This window comes from Asterias rubens, chromosome 5 (genome assembly GCF_902459465.1).
Source record: "Asterias rubens chromosome 5, eAstRub1.3, whole genome shotgun sequence".
In the NCBI taxonomy this organism is placed as follows: Eukaryota; Metazoa; Echinodermata; class Asteroidea; order Forcipulatida; family Asteriidae; genus Asterias; species Asterias rubens.
The window spans coordinates 2,739,011-2,758,598 of NC_047066.1; the positions used below are offsets into that span (position 1 = coordinate 2,739,011).

A 19,588-nucleotide genomic window follows, 5' to 3' on the forward strand; every position below is an offset into this window, starting at 1 on the left:
TCGACATTTGGCAAAGGCCTTATCTGTAATGTGCCCGACTTGATACTTTTCCAACTGTAGGTGGCAAGCAGCACGTGTAAAACTTCATGATCTTTATTCGTATAGTTCTGAGCATGCGCGTATTTTCGAGAGCAATGCATTCTGGGGATTTCTGCTTCGACATGTCCCGAAATTATCTTCAATAATATTGAAAAAAAAGTTGTCAATTTTTACAAAGGCTGTGAGCAGATATGTTCTGTTTACTCGGCGGCCTTTCATCACAACAGTTTCTAGGTCACCACTGATATCATAAACGTACGTATACGTTAATGGCTTTAAATTCACATCCAATCTGAACAATATTCTTTACCGGTGTCGCATGCAATTATGTCCCTCTATGCAGTACTATCCGGAGGCATATGCAATAATGTCCGCCGGGCGGTTTTGCATAATGCAATTGTGTCCGCCCGGACCACATTTGCATATGCAGTTGTGTCCGCCCCCGTGGTAAAACCGTCCTTGCAGTAATGTAAACGCCCTTGGTCGATCGACGGAACACATCGTCATTTTCTTACAAGCTAAGTGCATGTCATGACATGGAAAATGTCTCGGCGTTGGGTATTCGCTGCAATCATAAAATACGTGAATATTCATGCTGCATATATAATACTTAGGTTCAGTGCATGCACGCTCGCCATACATGTACAGTCGTGAACATGTCCGCCGGACGGTTTTGCATAGCCCCGGACAGTATTGCATGGCGGGCATTGCATCTGACACCCGGTTATGCGCGTGGAAGGGTTTTTTCACGCGTTTTGTTCGTTTTTGTTTTCTGTTTTCTTCACGTAACAAGTACCCCTGTTAGGAACCAGTTCATGGCTCTGTTTACCTCCGAATTCTGCGCTTCACGATCCCCGTTACGTGCAAGCGCCGAATTTCTGCGCTTGGCTTTTAAGCGTAGAGTACGCACGCAGAAAGCAAAATTCACCGCAAACCCCTTGAAACAAGCCTATTCGGAGGTGCAGCTGAAATTGTATATCTCCCTTGACCTTTTGACAATACAAGTTGGTATTGTTCAAAGGTCACGGGGGAGCAACAAATTGCGTTGTCAGCAGTAGCTGCCAACTCCGAATAGGCTTATACGCTTGCCGAAGCACAGAATTACACTCGCTTCCGTAAAGCAGAGCCATGAAATTGGGTCCCGGTTTCCTCAGACTTGCGAGCAACAGTTCACATATTATTGGGCAACCTTTGTTGCACTACCAGAAATGTGATTTAGGTCTGCGGGCACAACCGAACACCGCACTGCCATGACTCGTTTCCTGCTTGTTACTTGTGTACACTTTGTGCCTGCTGAAAGTACAGACTCAGCTGCTGCTGAACGAATGATGTTAAAAGATAACAACTTCAATACGACACAGCTTTCAAAAACAACGAGGACGTTTGTCAACTGATTTCAACATAACAAGATCAATGATCCATTTATCCCTTCGCTGTAAGGCTTGTTGAGCTAATTGTTAATTGCGAAGTGCCAGATGGTTCATCACGAGAGGCTAGGAGGAGGGGTGTCTTGGATGGCAACACCTTCTTATAAGGCCCTTTCACATGAGAGCAATTTAGCAAGGATGGTGATTTTAGCAAGGGTGGTGATTTGGGGGTGGAGTGGGGTTTAGACATTTTTATGCAAAACATTTTAACGCCATGGACACTTTCGGTAAACAGTGTTGTCCAAAGGCCCACACTTCATGTATCACAACTTATATATAAAATAACAAACCTGTATAAATTAGGCTCAATCGGTCATCGGAGTCGGGCGAAAATAACGGGAAACCCCACCCTGGTTTCCGCACGTTTCGCCGTGTCATGACATGTGTTTAAAATAAACCCGTAATTCTCGACAACGAGAATTAATAACTGTTTTAATGTGTTCTCAAAAAGTAAAGCATTTCATGGAACAATATTTCAAGAGAAGTCTTTCACCATGACCTTCTGTAAACCCTGTAAGTTATTTGTAAATTTGTGAACTTTAATTTTTTTTTTCTGTTCCGAAAGTGTATAATGGCTTTAAACGGTGAGTGATAAACAATATTGAAAAACATAGTGGACACATCATGCGGACAACATTGATACCCTTTTCTCATAACCCCCTTTCACACGAGAGCAATTTAGCAACAGAGGATGGTGATTTTTTTTAGACACTGTGTGGGAAGGGCAATGATGTTATAGGTCGTCCACTGTAGGTGTTCGTTAATGGCACTAATTGAACGTGGAGGTTTCACCAATTTCTATCAGTTTGTAATTATCTGAACAGATACGTGCATGGTGCGTGAACTAATTACACATGGTCTTTTGGGGTGGGGCGTGGGGGTATTAATATGCAAAACAATTTATAAAGCGACTGTCATTGATCTATTCACATTTTAAACTCAAACTTCAAGAACGTATTGCCGTAGTAGACACATTTTGCATATTAATTGAATATTCAAAATAAATAACAAAGTGCACAGACCTTTTTACCACAACTGATGTTAAACTTTTATTTGTAATGCAAGCTCAATCATAATGACCCCAAAAACCTTTCTAACAAGGGTACTGATTTCAGACAAGTTAGTTTCGTTCGTGCTTGTTCAATTCTCCTTATCGTGTTTGTGTATTAGCTAAAAAATACCTGCAAATAAATAAATTAATTCATAACATAAACATCTAGTATCAACCGAAAGAGAAAATTATTCGTAAAAATTATCGATGGATTCTCCCAGAAAAAAATATTCAACCACGTACTTCAATAAATTTCAACGTGAACATTTTAGCATTGAATGTTATTTTTAAGCATGACTAACAACACAATTTTTTGAGATTTCTTTAATTTGTTTTTAGGATCGAAATGTCTACAGGCTCAATTTCACACAATGTTGCTTAAGCACAAAAGGTAGCTAAGCAGTCACCAGTCAAATTACAGTTCATATGTTCCAATCATAACTGGTTTACTGCTTAGTTTTGCTTAGCAAACATTAATAAGCAGCATTTTCTGCAGTAAGCAGTTCTATGCAATTGGGCACCAGATGTTCATAAAAAATAACGTTGCTTGAGAACCCTGTCAGTATTTTACCAATCCAGACCATCAACAGAGGGCGACAATTCATTTATTGGTCAATGTTATATTGTATTTTTTTCCTACCGTACAACAGCTACTCAAAAAAAAACAATTGTAGCTTATATAAAAAGAACGTTATGAATAGATTATAATTTATATGTTTTTATCTGACTAAAAATAATTGAGAACGCACTTACGGTAAGTTGAAACTAACTGTTTTAAATTGACCCCTATTTTGTCTCAAAATATCTTAAAGCATTGTATTTATATTAAACCTATTGTCCCTTAGACGTATCGTCTGGAACATTTTGGGGTGAAATCACCTCGCCTTCAGCGGAGGGCTGGACCGTTGTTTCGACGGCCTCAACCGGGGGTAGGTTCGTTGAATTTACGGTCGAGATTTGGGCCGTGGTTGCAGGTGTAACATTGGCAGTGGACGTTGCGTCAGAGGCCGAAGAGTTAGGCGGCACTGACAAGTGGGATCCACTATAAAAAGGAGGGGAACAAATTTGTAAAAATAATACCATTTTATAGTAGAAATTATAGTAACAAATACACAATACAAACTGATAAAAAAAATTAAGATAATTTATAATAGAAATTATAAAGTAATTAAAGAAATTATAAAATAGAGTCACTAAAAAGTACAGCAATGTTAAAGAGCAGTCATTGATGTAATTTGTGTAAGTTATATACTCAACCCCGGGTAATTTGACCTTTTTCAGGCTATTTTGCAAAGTCTCAATAATGAATCTGGAACAATTTGAGATTTTTCAGCTGACATTTGTTTACGAATGGCCTGTTATCACAATACAAATTTGAAACTTGGCTTTTCTGAAATACGATGTACTTACCCGACATGAGCATTGGTCTTGCTACCGCCCTCTCTTGAGTTAGCTCCTTTCTGCTTGGGAGTGATACAAACAAAACAGTCTTTAATTTAACTGGTGCCGGTAAACTCCTCTTACTGAAACTAATTAGTAAATTCATGACATTATAACGACCATTGAATAACTATTATTCAATTTGCGGTATCACCAACTTTGCTGTGTAGTTCTTTGAGAACTAGCCCTGCTAATTATTTTTCTGCCGCGGAGTAGATTTTGGAATTCAGAAGACTTTAGTTCAGAAGCTCACTGTCTATGGTTTAGGTAAAATCTGTCATGGGGATGTAAACAAATCGGTCGGTACTTTCACTTAGTATCATGGGAACTTCTCGCTATTAACTTCACTTCAGCGGAGTGAGTTCTTAATTTATTGGTCTCAACGTTTCGACTAGCCTGCTCCAGCCATCTTCAATAGACTAAAGAGTAGTTTCGATTATCCAGACGAAAAACTTACCCCTTTATTTTTGTGCTTCCGTTTCTTTTTTCCACTCAGTACGGGCTCAGTTGACAAAGCCTGCGTGCCAGTTGACTGACTCTGGTGCAGCCCACCTTCCTCTTGACGTATAACATGGTCTGATTTCACGGCTGCACTCATCGTTGTTTCGCTGTGGAGGCGATTTCCCTTGTCTGTGGTTCGACTCCCCTGAGATTGTCCGGAGAACATCCTGCTAAGCCGGTCAATAACTGCGGTTATGACGCTCTTTGATCGGTGGGCAGCGACTGCAGCCTCGGGGACCTCGTCGTCTGCTTGGTGTCTGCCTTCTATGGTCTGGCCGGAATGAGGTGGTGCCTGTTCGTCGACAGAAGCCGGCCCGCTGGTGTCTTCGTTTCCTTGTATGACTCCTGGTAAATCCTGGCCCTGATTTTCGACACGAGCTTCTGTCTGAACTTCTGTTGGTTCATTAGTTGGATTATGTTCCTCATCGGGAATTTGTGCTTTATTGAAACCACTTTCATCGTAAGGTCGACTTACTTGGATCGCTTCGACTTGATCCTGCTCGACAGGTTGATCTATCAAGTCAGATGCTACGCCGATAACTGCTGAAACCTCAATGTAACCAGATGGCACGCCAGAAACATCATTTGGAATCTCTGTAGGAGTATTGGTTACAACAAATGACCCAGCAGAAGGCTCTTTCTCAACAGCTTGGTGGTTACCTGGCGACTGACGAGCTTCCTCTAGCTTCTGGTAGGAGGTTAATTCTGAGTTGACAGCCTTCTCTTTCCTGCTAATACTTCCTCCAGATGGTGGTCTCGATGATGCACGAGGTGATGGTGCAGGAGAAGTCTTAGCACTTGACCCAGGGGACTGTCGAGGCGTTCTACGTGGTCCGATTGCCGTCGAGGCAGCAGGTGATACTTTGATAAGTCGAACAGATCCTCCTGAATTGTGGCCTGATATTTTCTTTAAAGACCCCGTCGAGTTGTCTCTTGATCGGCTGGACATCGACGGGGCCGGGATTACTTTGATCAGGCGGACCGACCCTGTCGACGGGGGGTTGCTAACCTGGGAGCCTCGCTTCGTTATGATAGGTGCGGATGACTCTGAATGCTGCTTTATTATTGGCTGAGAGGACTCATGATCCGACGACTGTTTTCTTGCATCAGCTGACGGCTGTTTCGTTTCAGTATCAGATGTGTGAGATGTTGGCTTTGTCGTGGACGGTATTTTAGCGTGGCCAGTCGTTTTGTTACTGCCGCTGCTTTGAGGTTGTCTGTCTGACGGTTTCGTGGAAATCCATTCCTTTGGTCGGGGAGAAATCGGTGATTTTCTCGGGCTTTTCTGACGATGATAACCAAGAGGCGATGACGATTTAGTTGACGATCTCGAAAGATTCCGTGTCATTGACAAAAACGGCCTTGATTTTGCACTTTTACTGGATGTGGTCCGTTTAACGCATGGCTGTAAAACAAAAAGGAACAATATTGATTAGCGGTGGTAAAAACAACGACACCTCAAAGTTATTGACACTCTTATAATTTCTGGTCTATTTCCCCTGATGCATATTCCTATAGAGGATTTATGTTACAATAAAGAAAAACATAAACAATAGATTGATTTTCTCTGTTTGGGCCATATTTCAACCAAATTTGACGTAACAACTTCTGTGGGACACCAGTCACTGGGGTTACACGTGACAAAGTATTTCGACTGGTAACCTTCTTCGGTGTAGGCATATCTATGAAACTGGGCACTGTTTTATAGAAACCCAAGGTTTGGCCTCTTAGTCTCCACTGTCTATTTTTCAATTTTGTTGAACGAGCCAAATGGCAGGAGAGAGTTTACAGAAAGTATATGAAACTGACAGAGTAAGTTGTGTATGTTGTGCTTTTTTCTTCGTGCCGGGACTTTTTTTAAAGTGCTTGTCAACTACCAGACTGTTGATGGTTATTTTACTTTATGCATGGCATATCAGTTTACTTTGGTCGTTCACATCGAAACTTCGCCTCCACAATTTTTGATTTCAAGTTGAAAGCGAAAATGGCGGGAAAGTACACACTATGATATTGAAAGTTATGCTTACGTCACTAGCTATTCTTACGCCAGACTTTGACTTTTTCTTCTTGCCAAGCTGCCTCTTTTCGAAGCTGCTTTTGTGTCGAGTCAAACTCGATTTGACCTTGGCCTTGAATGCTTTCGGTTTCCCCGACTCGTCGTCCATCCTTGGCAGAGTCTTGCTTTTGGTTTTTCCCGGCTCTTTGGTGTCCTGGTTATTTTCGTCTGAAGTGGATTCTATGTTCACTTTCGAATTGACTTGTTTCTTGGTAGTATTATCGTCTGCAGTAAGCAGAGTGACTGGTGCTTCGTCTACTTTGTCTGAAAGAGTGGGTCCACCATCCAAAGGTGGGTTGACCTGTTGTGCGTCTGGTTGTGCGGGATCGGTCACTTCTTGTTCGACTTCCTGTTCAGGCATCTCACTCTTGTCATCGGTGGTTTGTAGGTTTGTCTCATCTGTATTTTCTGCTTGTTGCTTGGATATGTTCGGGTTTTCTCCATCCCCGTTGGTGTCTGGTACACCAGCTGTTGTGTCATCGGTAGCCGTAGTGCTTTCCAAGATAGGAACATTGACTTGATTATTGTTGATGAGGTCTCGGGCAGAGACATCCGTGATGTGGAGGCTGTCACCAGGTTTACTACCTTCTGTCTTCGGAGCACTGCTCATCAAAGGATCTTGGGAATGGGTGCTGCTGCTGCTGCTCGCCCCAGTAGAAAGTGCCTTTGTCTTCGACTCAGTGTGTATTTTAGAAGTCTTCCTGCCAAAAATGCTACTAATGCGGCTTATAACAGCCCCAATCATACTCCTGGAATGGCTCGCCTTCTCGGATGGCTTCCTGCCGTCAGAAGTCTTGGTTTCAGAGTTGGAGACCATCTCTGCTGGACTACCTCTGGATTCAGATTCGCTCCTAAGACACGGACTATCTCTTGATTTACCACTGCGTATTGATCTAGTGCTTATTCGAGACACTGGCACGGTGGGCTCAACTTCGTCTTCATGGGGTGAGGTGCAATCTCCTCCTGCAACCTTGTGGTCTTGGGGTGCACTAGGTTGACTGGCCTCCTCGCCTGCTCTTGCAGTGACCCTCTGTTCATCTTCTTGTTCCTCGGTCACCACGTCGTCTACAACTTCGTGGACCTGTGTAAGAAGGGGAATAGTAAACGGAATTACTGAAGCCTTTGCTTAATCTGACAACCTCCTCTCTTTATGTTGGTGTCCATTGATTAACTCTTTCCCCTTCATATTTTGTTGTTATTACTTTGCTTATCTATATATAATATCATTTATAATTGAGCAGAGTAGGAGAGGCAAAATATCGTGGAGGACAGAATCTCCTGTTACACCAGCCTCCTTTCCCATGCCTCTAGATAAACTTTGATCATTGAAAAAGAGGTTGGTATTCTTTTTTTTCCTGTAGAACAATATGTGATTTTGCACTGCATCTTTTACATTTTTTATCGTTGGAGACAATTATATTCGAATCTACCTTATAGGCTTTCCTTTTAGGTAAATAACACACTCCTCCGGATTCTTCGACCCCCATGAATTCTTCATCTGAGTGATGTTCTGTGATATCCACATTTGGCTGATCGAGGACACCGTAGATATGATCATGGTCCTCGTGGTGTGGATGAGTCAGCTCCTGCACCAGGGTATCCTTGAGACACTTCGCAGAGCCCTGACAGAATGTCATGTCAGGTCGGAACACATTCCGGAAGGAGTTCCGGCTGTTAGCCGAGTAGGCTGAAGGCACCTTCCTGTGGCTGTCAGGTTTCATTGAGATGGCAGAGAGATTATGTGAGATGATCTCCTCGTCCAGATTCAGAGGATGGCTGTGGTAGATCGGGACGATGCTGCTAAAGTGGTGGCTCTTGGCTTCTCGACTACCATCTTCGGAGTACTCCCCACTCTCAGCGACCTTGTGGAGAGACTTATTACTTATGTCGTGAACGAGATGATGTCCCGATTCGTCTGGGTGGAGCTCTTCCATCGACAGTACCTTCTCCGTCACGGATTCGTCGTGGACTCCTTCTCGGGGAATGACGGCCCCTTCGAAGATCATCTTCTCCTGGTTCTTCTTGACCACCGATGTCAACCCCTCGACCGGCAGACCCTCCAGGCATTCGGCCAGGGAATGGACGCTCTCTTCCTCGGCTATGATCTCGTTCTCGACTAGACCGATGATCTGATCCTGTTCGTCGTCGTCCTCGTCCATGTCGCTCTCCTCGCTCTCGCTGCCTTCGACGTGGTCATGCTCAAGGTCCTCTTCACTCTCTCTAAACACATCATTCACGGTGGCCAAAAGAATGCTGCTTCGGTGAACATGCACATCGTGACCGTCGTGAACTTTTCCTTCGCTCTGGCTCAATAGGATCATTGCTTCGTCGCGTGGGTACTCCTTTGCTTGGCTTAGATAAGCGAGAACACTACTGAATACTAGCTTGACCACTGTCTGAGCCTGTACATCACTACCTGATTCCTAAAAGATAGAGAATCAAAGTTGGGAACATGAGTTATAATATATTCATGACTTTGTTTCAACATTTCTGAAGTTAGTGTAAATTGAAGATATCAATATTTTTGCGACTGTTTGAGTCTTAAATATGTTTTGAGGCATTGCATGATAATTAGACATCAAAGTACATTGAGTTTGTGGCAACACCATACTTTGCTTGTGTGTAGATTTTTCTTTAACAAATTGACCTTCTAATTTAATATATTAGAAATCAGACGGGACTACTTCTTTCTCTTAGTGGACCAAGGGGACTTTTCGTTATTGACTTCACTGCAGTTGGCTCTTCCTTGGTCTCAATGTTCGGACAAGCTTCCTATATAGTCACCTTCAGGAGACTATATAGTGTTTAGATTTGAGATGCTTTAACCTTATTTTACAAACCTCTCTTCTGGGTCCACTTCCAGTATTGTCTTCCGTATCAACCGTTGAATCTTTCGACTGCTGACCTGCTGGTGAAGGAGGGGGTGTCTGAAGCCCGCCCTCTGTTGGCGATGGGGAGTCCGTGTCAGTGGCGGTCCTCTTAATTATATCCGAGACAACAGCTCTTGCCTTGAAACTCTGCTGCGCTGGCTGTGGGGACGTTTGGTTCATCGCGCTCCGGGCAGGTTCGGGAGAGAACGGGCTCGAAGAGCGAGAACCACGAGATTTGCTCCTGCTGCTGGCTCTCTGTTCGGTCCGCAGTTGCTCTTTGGCCGTCTTGAGAGCATCATCTGCGATGTCTTCAGGTGACGGACTGCTACTTGCTTTAAGTGGCTGTGTTGCCTCTTCACCAGCAATCTGTGTGACGGCATTCTGTAGGGTATTAATGATAACATCATGCGCAAGTATGCTGCTACACGTCTTGGGTGTGTGTAGTCTTTTCTCAGCCTGGAGTTGAACGATGGCATTCTGCATGGTGTCACGGGTGACGGCCTGTGCGAGTAAGCTGCTGTCAGTCACGGGAGATGGTAGCCTTCTTCCAAGGTGTCTCATGGCATTTGCCAGGGCGTCATTTGCTGCAGACTCTGCCATTAGACTGCTGTCTGTGTGTGGCTGAAGTGCTCGATTCTCCTGTTGGAGTTGCCTGGTAACTTTCTGGACAGTATTGTTTGCGACAGCCTGGGCTAATAGACTACTACTGGTGTGGAGTTTAGGGTAAAGTGCTTGAAGAGTCTGCTCTGCTTCAAGCCGCCTCGTTGCGTTTTTCAAAGCGTCTGATGCAAAAGTCTGCGCTATGATACTACTGCTTGATTTGAGAGGGTCTGCTCCGAGCTCTCTCATTACATTCTTGATAGCATCTGCTGCCACAGCCTCTGCGATGATGCTTGAACTCGACTGTGGAAGGAGCATTCGTAGCTGTTGTGTCGCGTTCTTTATCGCCGTGAATGCCAGGTCCTCGGCGAGCAAGCTGGTACTGGAATGCATTGGTCTCTCCGCTCGAAGCTGTTGGGCAGCTTCTCTCATCGCATCAGATACTACCCTCTCTGCGATGACACTTGTACCTGACTGTGACAGCTCGTGGTGTAGCTGGCTGGTGACGCATCTAATGGCGTCCCAGACTACCTCCTCGGCAAGAATACTCGTATCTGATTGATGAGTCTCCTCTTCAAGCCCTTGTACGGCGTTCCGTAGCGCATCAGAGACCACAGCCCTTGCAAGGAGACTGCTACTGGTATGCGACGAGGATTTCTCCTTTCCCCATGTCGGGAGAGATCCATCAGATATAACTTCACTCTTGGCAATGGGGCTCGCGGGGTGCATCTCTGGTAGGCTGATCAGCCTTCCAACGGGGGATATCTCAGTAGCTGAAGGCAGCATTGAGTCAGACGCAGTCGCTGTTGATCCTGGGAGTGGAGGGAGTCCCCCTTCTGCATCAATCTGTTCCTTAGCTCTATTCAGAATCGTTGAAACTACCAGCCGTGCCACTCTGCTGTTGGCCAGATGCAGGACGCTCTTCTGCCGCATGACCTCTGGAAGTTTGACCTCTGGCGGACGAACTTCCGACTCAGCAGCTCTGGGCTCAGGTTGTATGCTATCACTAGAGAACCGCTCAGCTTCGAGAGCCTGGAAGACGTTTCCGATTAGATCTCTTGAAGAGGCAATGAAGGAGTCGTAGTGGTCTCCAAATAAAACAGCCAGCTCCAGGGACGAAAGTGAAAAGGCTGAAAGGATTGAAGGATAAAACAAAATTCATAAGAAATACCAGAAAATATATTGGCTCAGTTTCACAGACAGGATTTTTTTTTTAAATCAATTTCAGGGCTTATCTGCCAGTTACCAACTGGCTAGTTAAACACAATTTAAAGGTTGAGTGGTCATGGCAAGGTCGTTTACCCGCTGGATATTTTACAACAAAGACTGGTGGGATTTACCCATTGACTCGTGCACAAACTAGGCTGATGTCGTGTAATATTGTTTGACACACCTAACCCTGCCCGTGCAAATGTTAATGGGTCTGCCCCTCGAATTGTGAAATACTATCTCTAGACCATCTGGAAGACTGTGTGATTACTTTCAGTTAGTTTATCCCTCGGACATAAATTGAGATAAGGCCTATAAGCATTGCCAGTTGTCAAATGGTTTCTTGAACACTAACTTGATGGTGTATACGGACTCCGAACTTCTAAGTACCTTGTTCTTCTGTTATTTCGGGATCGAGGTCGTCTTCGTCAACTTCCTCTATGATGTCTTGGCTTCCACTGATGATGATATGAGAAGGTTCCTTTGTTTCAGCGTCCAGAGACGGCTCGATGGAAACAGAAGTAACCGGTGACGTCGTTTGAGCATTCATCTAATGCAAAATACGTGAGTACAGATTACTTGCTGCTTAGTTTGTTTCATTTTAATTCAATCAATATTTCTGTACTCACACACACAAAAACAGAGAGAACCATTTCATACCTAAAGGCAGTGGACACTATTGGTTTTTACTATAAAAAATAAAACATTAACATAAAAACTTACTTGATTAAAAGTAATGGAGAGCTGTTGATAGTATAAAACATTGTTAGAAACGGCTCCCTCTGAAGTAACGTAGTTTTCGAGAAAGAAGAATTTCCACGACTTTGATTTCGAGACTTCAGTTTTATAATTTGAGGTCTCGAAATCCCGAAATCAAGCATCTGAAAGCACACGACTTCGTGTAACATGGGTGTTTTTTCTTTCACTATTATCTCGCAACTTCGGCGACCAATTGAGCTCAAATTTTCACAGGTTTGTTATTTAATGCAAATTTGAGATCCACCAAGTGAGAAGACTGGTCTTTGACAATTACCAACAGTGTACAGTGTCTTTAAGCACCGGAAGGTTAGCATGCCTTTTCGTGAGCTTACGGAATAGCAGCGCTATAAAATGGAAACTCGCGCAGTAAGCACAAAATCTGCCATTTAGCAGCTCTATAAACCTTCACTCAAACTCTTTTATTGCTATTTTGGAGGAAAAACAACAAAGAAACCAAGGAACATTGAAATTTGACCCTACGCAGGGTCAAATTTCAATGTTTCTTGCGCTTGAAGCTTAAAAAAAAGAAGGATTGAGACGAGGGGTGGAGCCGGGAGATAAAGCTAAGTTACGTTGAGAGGAAGTGGGACTCGTTTGAACAAGCTTTTGACTCAAAACAGTGGCTAAACAATCATCAAATTTTATTGTATTTTTTTTATTTTTTTTAACTCATTGGCAGAATCGGTAATTTCTTACAAGAAGCAAACTCTCGTCAAACTTCCAGACTCCATCGGCTGGAGAGAGCTTTATTCGTTCCAGCGCGTAGTCTACTGCCCATGCGCTGTAGTGACGTGGACCTCCTAGGCCGTGACGTGCATGATGTCTTCGTCTACGACCACCTACATTGATAGAAATTACAAATGATGACACTTCTTAAAAAGGTGTGAATGGCTGGTTGTTTTTGTTTGTTTTATTTTTATCGAACACAACTTAAAAAAAAAACTTTTACAAAATCACAAAGCAATGGTTCAATACGTTGTAATTGCCATTTGGCAAACTAAACAGGAATTCAAGTAAATCTAGTTCTGTACACAAGGTTCGCTGTAGATCCGTTTTACTGACGTCACTTGCTGGTGAGTAAGTACTCTAATGGTGTGTCATCGCACCCAGCATTGCGTTTCGCAGCACATTTTCGTAAATTAGTTCAAATAACTGAAGGGAAGGTGGAACATGTTCTGCTTGCGTGAGACGGTTACGTACTTGATTGTCATTTCAAGTCTCAAGTGTTAATCACTTTTACATTCCCTGAATAGTGATCTTTGCGATACCTGTCTGTCTCCTTCGACGCTGTTCAAGAAGGTTGCGCACTATCTTGAGCTTCTTCTCCAGTCGAGCTCGTATCTTGACCTCTTGCTGCTGCAGATGTGACGCTCGTGTGTCCCGGATGTTCTCAAATGTGGCTACAATGGTGTTTGAAAGGGACCGGTTTGAGAGAAGTGCAATATGCAAGGACCAGTTTTCTTTGAAAGTGGTCGCTTGACATCATTTTCTGTCCAAATGTTTTGAAATGCAATGTGCAGTCTAGTCTGGCGCTCTTGGGTAAGCATGCGTTTTTAGGAGCAAAAATGGTTTTTAATCGCAAGTTGTTGCATCATAATGGATACAATTTGATTTTACCTTTACACCGATGTGTAGCAAGCACTGCCTACTAAAGATTTAAAATCCTCAGTAATTTGGACCACGACCTTTGCATTGCTAGAGCAGGTGTCTTGCCACCAGACCACCAAGCTAGCTAGAGGCAGTGTGAATATCACATCTGTGAGACCAACATTTATACCCGGTAACTTTTCAACACGTAACGTTGTTCTGGGCAAGCGATTGCTGCCACCTAGTACCACAGACTGGAATAATCCTCGAAAACTATTATTACTTCGATATTGGATAGCCTCACCCCAACCCCTCACCCATTCACCCAAATTAACACAATCTAACAGAACACAAAAATATACAACAGTTGACCACTCACAAAGCTGTCTTGATCTCTGATCGGCCACTATCTCCTGCCTGGTCCTGATGTTTTCTTCGATTTCGGCTTGTTCTTGTTTCTTCCTCCTCGAGTCATCAACAAGACGCTTGTCCCGGATGCGTTTGTGCCTGTTCCATTGGTCCTCCAACTGCACGTTAACAATGTAATTAAAATTGTATTAATTTCTTTTGTAAATCGTACAGGGTTTTTATAAAATTACACAAAATCACATGCAGGAATCATCCATCAGAAGCCTGGTTGGTAGAGCAGAAAGCACTATCTCCCCAACTTTGAAGCAATCGTGGTTTAGTTTCTTGCCTAAAGGACACAAGTGTCGCGACCGGGAATCGAACCCACACTCTGCAGATCAAACACCAGTTAAGTGCTTGAATCCGGTACTCTTATTCCGCTAGGCCATAACACGCTACAAATTGTGTTTGATATTTAGCAGCCGTGCAACAATATTGTACATAAGTTGAGTTTGAATTAAATTTTATCTTCAATTGGAACCTTCCAAACACTGTGTTACTACCTTTAGTTGTCGGTTGTCTTTTAACCCCATCCTGTAGCATTTAAGAAGTTCGGCATGTTTGCGTTCATCTTCGGTTTGCTTCTTTCGTTTCTTGGCCCGCTTAATAATTTCCTAAAGGTTACAATAAAACAATGGCTTTCAAATTATCATCATTATCACTAACATTATCATCCACCTGTTGAACAAATTCATCTTCAGAAAACTTGTGTTTGCCTCTTTCTCTAGCCACTCTGATGTCATCTCTCCATCTTCTTTTGCTGTTCTCTCTTTCTTTTAACTGTTCTAGGCTGCTAATCTGTCAATCGTCTAGTCCACCTGGACCTAATTTCATGGCTCTGCTTACCGTAAGCAAAGAATTGGCAATTACAGAAGCGGGGAATTCCACGCTTACGTCAAGCGTATTTCACGGGCTGTAGCAGGGAATTATTAGGAAGGTTTAGCTTCACGTTCCGCGAGCAACGTGAACGTGAACGTCAGAGAGTTGTGTGATTAAAATCTCACGTTTTTAGCATACGTGAAGTTACCAGTTTTCACGTCAGGTACGTCATCCAGAAGCAACACAACTTGTTGACGTTCACGTTCACGTATTTGCTCTCGTAATGTGCAGCTAAACCTCGCTATTGCTTGTGTGCGTGCGTACAGCGGTTTTAGGCATTCTTCGCTTAAATTCGGCACTTGCACAAAATAAAATGGAGCATCATGGTGTGGCCCAGAATCGGCGGTAACAAGAGCCATGAAATGTATTCCTTGACATACTTTCTTCTCTCTTTTTGTCGCTCATTCTAAAGCTGGGTTCATTCACGCGAAGGCTAGGCGAAACCGAAGAGAATTTCCTTGTGTCACAATAATTGAATAACCGATTGGACAAACGGGACGTATTGAGTGTTGCGTCACCAAACTTGTCTTCACAATCGCTTAAAGTCACCTGGAATTTTTTTTTTTCTTTCAAACATAAGAGTTTATGCTAACGAACAATAAAACATTTTTTTTAGTAATGGGAGACTTTCTGGGCAGCAGACTTACCGGGTAAATCCATTGTTCTCAGAATTATGCGCATGTTCAGAACTACGTAAACAATGAAAATTTACCCGGTATGTCTGCTGCCGCCTAGCGTTGGAAAGTCTCCTATTGTTTGCACGGTTTATATGTTTAAAAAATATATAAAGTTGTTTGGGGGCTGACTCCGCCTACCCCTTTTGTGACGTCAATCGAGGCAGACTTTGCCTGCAATGCGTATAGTAAACACACGTGCAAAGTACATGTACGTCCAAGTCGTGAGTTGGTACATTTCAAAAAGTGTTTTTCTGCATTCAGCAGCAATACACCTGGTCGGCATTGCCGGGAAAAAAAAACAAAAAAATCTTTTTTTGAAACGTACAAACTCACGAATTGGTCCGTACATGTACTTTGCAATTGTGTTTATTCTACGCATTACAGGCAAAGTCTGCCTCGATTGACGTCACGAACAGCGCCCTTTCGGGTCGGGGTCTACTCTTAAATTTGTAAATAACATAAGAACTGATTTTTTTAAACCTTAGTTAACTGTTTATTCACATTCCACTCATCAAAACACATATATTAGTGGCAAAAGCTTTATTTCGAAAAAATACCACTTCCAGGTGACTTTAAAATTAACCCGGTTTTGGAAGCAAAGAAATAATAACTGCAAATTAAGATACTGTTGAGCTACCTACCTCCATTTCCATTCTGATCTTCTTACTTCGTTTCTTCTCTTTCTCTAGTTTACTCCTTGCCTCTTCAATGCAATGCTTTGCTTGCACCTCCTTCAGTAGGCGTAGATGTTTAACGGCGTCTGCCTCAAGTCGCTGCGTTAAACTGCAAGAACAGATTCACGCATTTCACTCACAAAGAACGCAAACCCCAACCGGGTCATGTGTCTGGTGTGGGGCCGCCTGACCCAGTCATTGGGTCAGTGTCATCTCAGTCAAAGTGCACAAGGACTGGTTCAAACTTACGTATAAGCCCGTAAATCCTTTGTTCTTCCCGGGTCATTTCGGATCATAAATGGGTCACCTGGGACCCGGAATCCGTGTTATCAACTTTAACCCAGTTTTAGAGCGTGTATTGAACTGTGAGCATTTTTCTCCACTCTTTTGGTTTGCTCCTCCATAGGGCGGGGGCTTCCATCCCCCCCCCCCACCCCCTGAGTCCAACTGTGAATGTACCATCCTAGTGATAAATAAGAAATCACATATTATCTCCTTACCTTTGATGCTGCTCCTTGAGCAGTTTTCTCCGTCTCATCTGTACATCAATAAGATGTTTGTCATGTGGGCTGAGTTCTTCTTTGTTGCTCCATTCTTGACGTTGGCGTTCGCGGTCTCGGCGTTGCCTCTCGGTCTGTGATGGTATTACCGGAACGGGCACGGGACAAATTTAAGGGAATTTGCGACCAATCAAAAATATAACACTAAGTCATTTCAACAGTGGTCCAAACTTTGAAAGAAAAATGTATTGTTTTGTTGGTTTTTTTTTAGTATAAATAATACATGGTTCTGACATGACGCACATATCCTCGGAATATAGCTTGGTCAATGTGCTTTACAGATTTATGATCCCTGTTCATCTGGCATAAATACAATCAACAAACTTTCTCAACTCCAGGAGCATAAACCCCCAACCGAATCGGCTGTTTTGTTAAAAGGTTTACATTACAAAGTTTTCTCGAATGGCTTCAGAGGGAAAACCTTCACACACAAAAAATGTCTATAGTATGATCCACATAATCAATAAACTTACCAATCAATAATCGATAAACTTAACAATCCAGTATAATAATTATTGCCTTTCACTTAATTGATGTTACATTCTATTCGTGTCACATACTTACGGTTCTTTTTCGGCCATGTGCAAGTTTCTCGATATGAATACGTTTCAGGTATTGGTGGTACTCGTTGAACTCTTTGAGGGTACAAACAACCTAGATCACAAAATATTCATCCAATCAAAATATTTTTTCAAATCGTTCTTCCAGACCCAAACATTCTAAAAGGACCATTTGATGTTAAAGCCATTGGACCCTTTCGGTTCAGAAAAAATAATAAAAGTTCACAGATTTACAAATAACTTACAGGGTTCACAGAAGGCAATGGTGAAAGACTTCTCTTGAAATATTATTCAATGAAATGCTTTACTTTTTGAGAAAACAGCAAAACAATATAAATTCTCGTTAACGAGAATTACGGATTTACGGCGAAACGCGCGGAAACAAGGGTGGGTTTTTCCGTTGTTTTCTCCCGACACCGATGACCGATTGAGCCTAAATTTTCACAGGTTTGTTATTTGATATAGAAGTTGTGGTACACAAAGTGTGGGCCTTGGACAATACTGTTTACCGAAAGGGTCCAATGGCTTTAAATAATGTTAAACCTAGAACACAAAACATTCATCCAATCAAAAGATTTTTTTTTTTCAAATCGTTCTTCCAGACCCCAACATTCTAAAAGAACCATTTGATATTGAATGTTGGTTTTCCTTTTCGGTAATGTGACATCATCCATGGTGGCCATCGCACCATCTTCACTTTTGCAGAGTTTTTATACGAAAACCAGACTGAAATTATTTAGTTTTTTACTCTCTTTTTCTCTCTCTTTTATTGTATTTCCACACTGATGTTTCATGGGACATTTTCCACCATGACCCTACTAAACCATCGGAATTAAACCATCTGAGTTATGTGTAAATCTGGGGGCATTTATTTGTTCTTCTTATGTTATGTACTTGGATTTAAAAAATAATTATTTCTGCCGATTTTGTTTTTTTGGTTAATGTGTATTTTGTGTAATTTTTTACTCAATGTTTATTTTGTTTTATGCATTCTCAGCTCATGCCGCTTTGTTTAAAATCGCGGACAAGCATAACTTCAGGAAGCATGTTTGAGTTGTTGTTCTTTCTCATCAACTTGTTCTCCTTCACTTCAGAATTTCTGAAAAGTAGTTTAAAACAAATCATTATGCATGTACCTTTCCTTCTGGGGTGATGAACTTTTTCTTCACCAAATCTTTGAAGGATGCTGATTGGTTGTAATGAGTCTTGAGATGAGGATCATGAAGGCATCTATACTGGCTGTTCAAACCCTGACTGTTCAGACCCTCTGCACTCGGGTCAAAGTCAAGATCACTCGGACTTCGGTATAGCTGCGGATATAAGATAATGTTAAGTTTGGTTAAAGTTGAGGGCTGATACTGATTCAAATATGCATGAATTTGTTTTCGGTTTTTGTTTCTTATTTGTAAGACGGTGAAACAGAACGTCAGCCCTTTGTTTGGTGCACAGAGTAATTTTGTTGTTTTAAATGCAAAATCTGAGGAATAAAGCACCTCATTATGCTTGGTGCTTTAGCTAGTTGAGATACAGATGATTTTATTATTGTCCTCGAATATTAACTCATCTTAATGGGACATTTTTGACAGAAAAAAGTGGTTAAGGAATTAACTTTGTTATCAGTTAAAAAATTAAACAATGTTTGTTATCCTTACCAATCCCATCATATACTCCTTTATCTAGTCTCCAAAAAATTGCTTTAAATTATTTTGTGTTCGAAGAACGTCCTTTATATCAACAAGTTAGAAGGTAAAATTGTCAACAATGGTTGCCTCGATCACAGGACAAGGGTCTATATTTGCCCAAATCTATACTATACTCAATACATAGACCTTATTTATTTTCATTTATGTTTGGATATTTTCCTCATCGTGATGACTGTATTTAACTGACACGTCAAATTAATGGTCGTCATTCCAATTGAAGATACCGACTCACCTTTTCTCCAAGTCCAGTTGTGTACAGTGTTATTTTCCCCTTGGGAGCAGGTATCATCGGGAGCTTGCTATACATGGGAGTGTTTAGCATCCATGCCGGGATGGAAGGCATTGGTATCGGGCTCTTACCACCAGCCAATACCGAGAGATATCCATCGGGCTCCTTAACTTTGAGCTTCGCTGGAAGCTCCCGTTTCGGCATTCTAAACGGGGGAGTGGATTCCATGTTGCTCATCTTTGACTTTTGATTCACGTAACAGCTTGCAAAGACCTCAAAACTATAATTTAAAAAAAAAACAGTAATATTCTGTGATGTCACTGGCTGTCCTGAAGCTTCACTCGTAGCATGTGGCTGAT

General features: G+C 42.3%; 1 protein-coding gene across 1 annotated transcript; it reads right to left on the reverse strand.

Moving 5' to 3' along the window:
• Positions 1-3,348: 3,348 nt before the first annotated feature.
• On the reverse strand, positions 3,349-19,457 carry LOC117290075. Its single transcript, XM_033771322.1, has 16 exons — positions 19,233-19,457; positions 18,434-18,607; positions 17,302-17,391; positions 16,678-16,811; positions 16,145-16,286; positions 14,451-14,561; positions 13,919-14,066; positions 13,221-13,352; positions 12,649-12,791; positions 11,584-11,743; positions 9,355-11,114; positions 7,945-8,937; positions 6,504-7,595; positions 4,415-5,863; positions 3,928-3,980; positions 3,349-3,559 (listed from the first exon to the last, which is right to left on the reverse strand). The coding sequence occupies exons 1-16, from the start codon at positions 19,455-19,457 to the stop codon at positions 3,349-3,351; spliced, it is 7,017 nt and encodes a 2,338-aa protein (XP_033627213.1).
• Positions 19,458-19,588: the final 131 nt, after the last annotated feature.

Coding starts and splice junctions, on each gene's coding strand:
- LOC117290075 (XM_033771322.1), bottom strand. CDS start 19,457: ATGGAATCCACTCCCCCGTTTAGAATGCCGAAACGGGAGCTTCCAGCG. Junction 17,392..18,433: donor TCATCACCCCAGAAGGAAAG/GTACATGCATAA, acceptor TTTGTGATCTAG/GTTGTTTGTACCCTCAAAGA. Junction 16,287..16,677: donor CTCAAGGAGCAGCATCAAAG/GTAAGGAGATAA, acceptor CTGTTCTTGCAG/TTTAACGCAGCGACTTGAGG.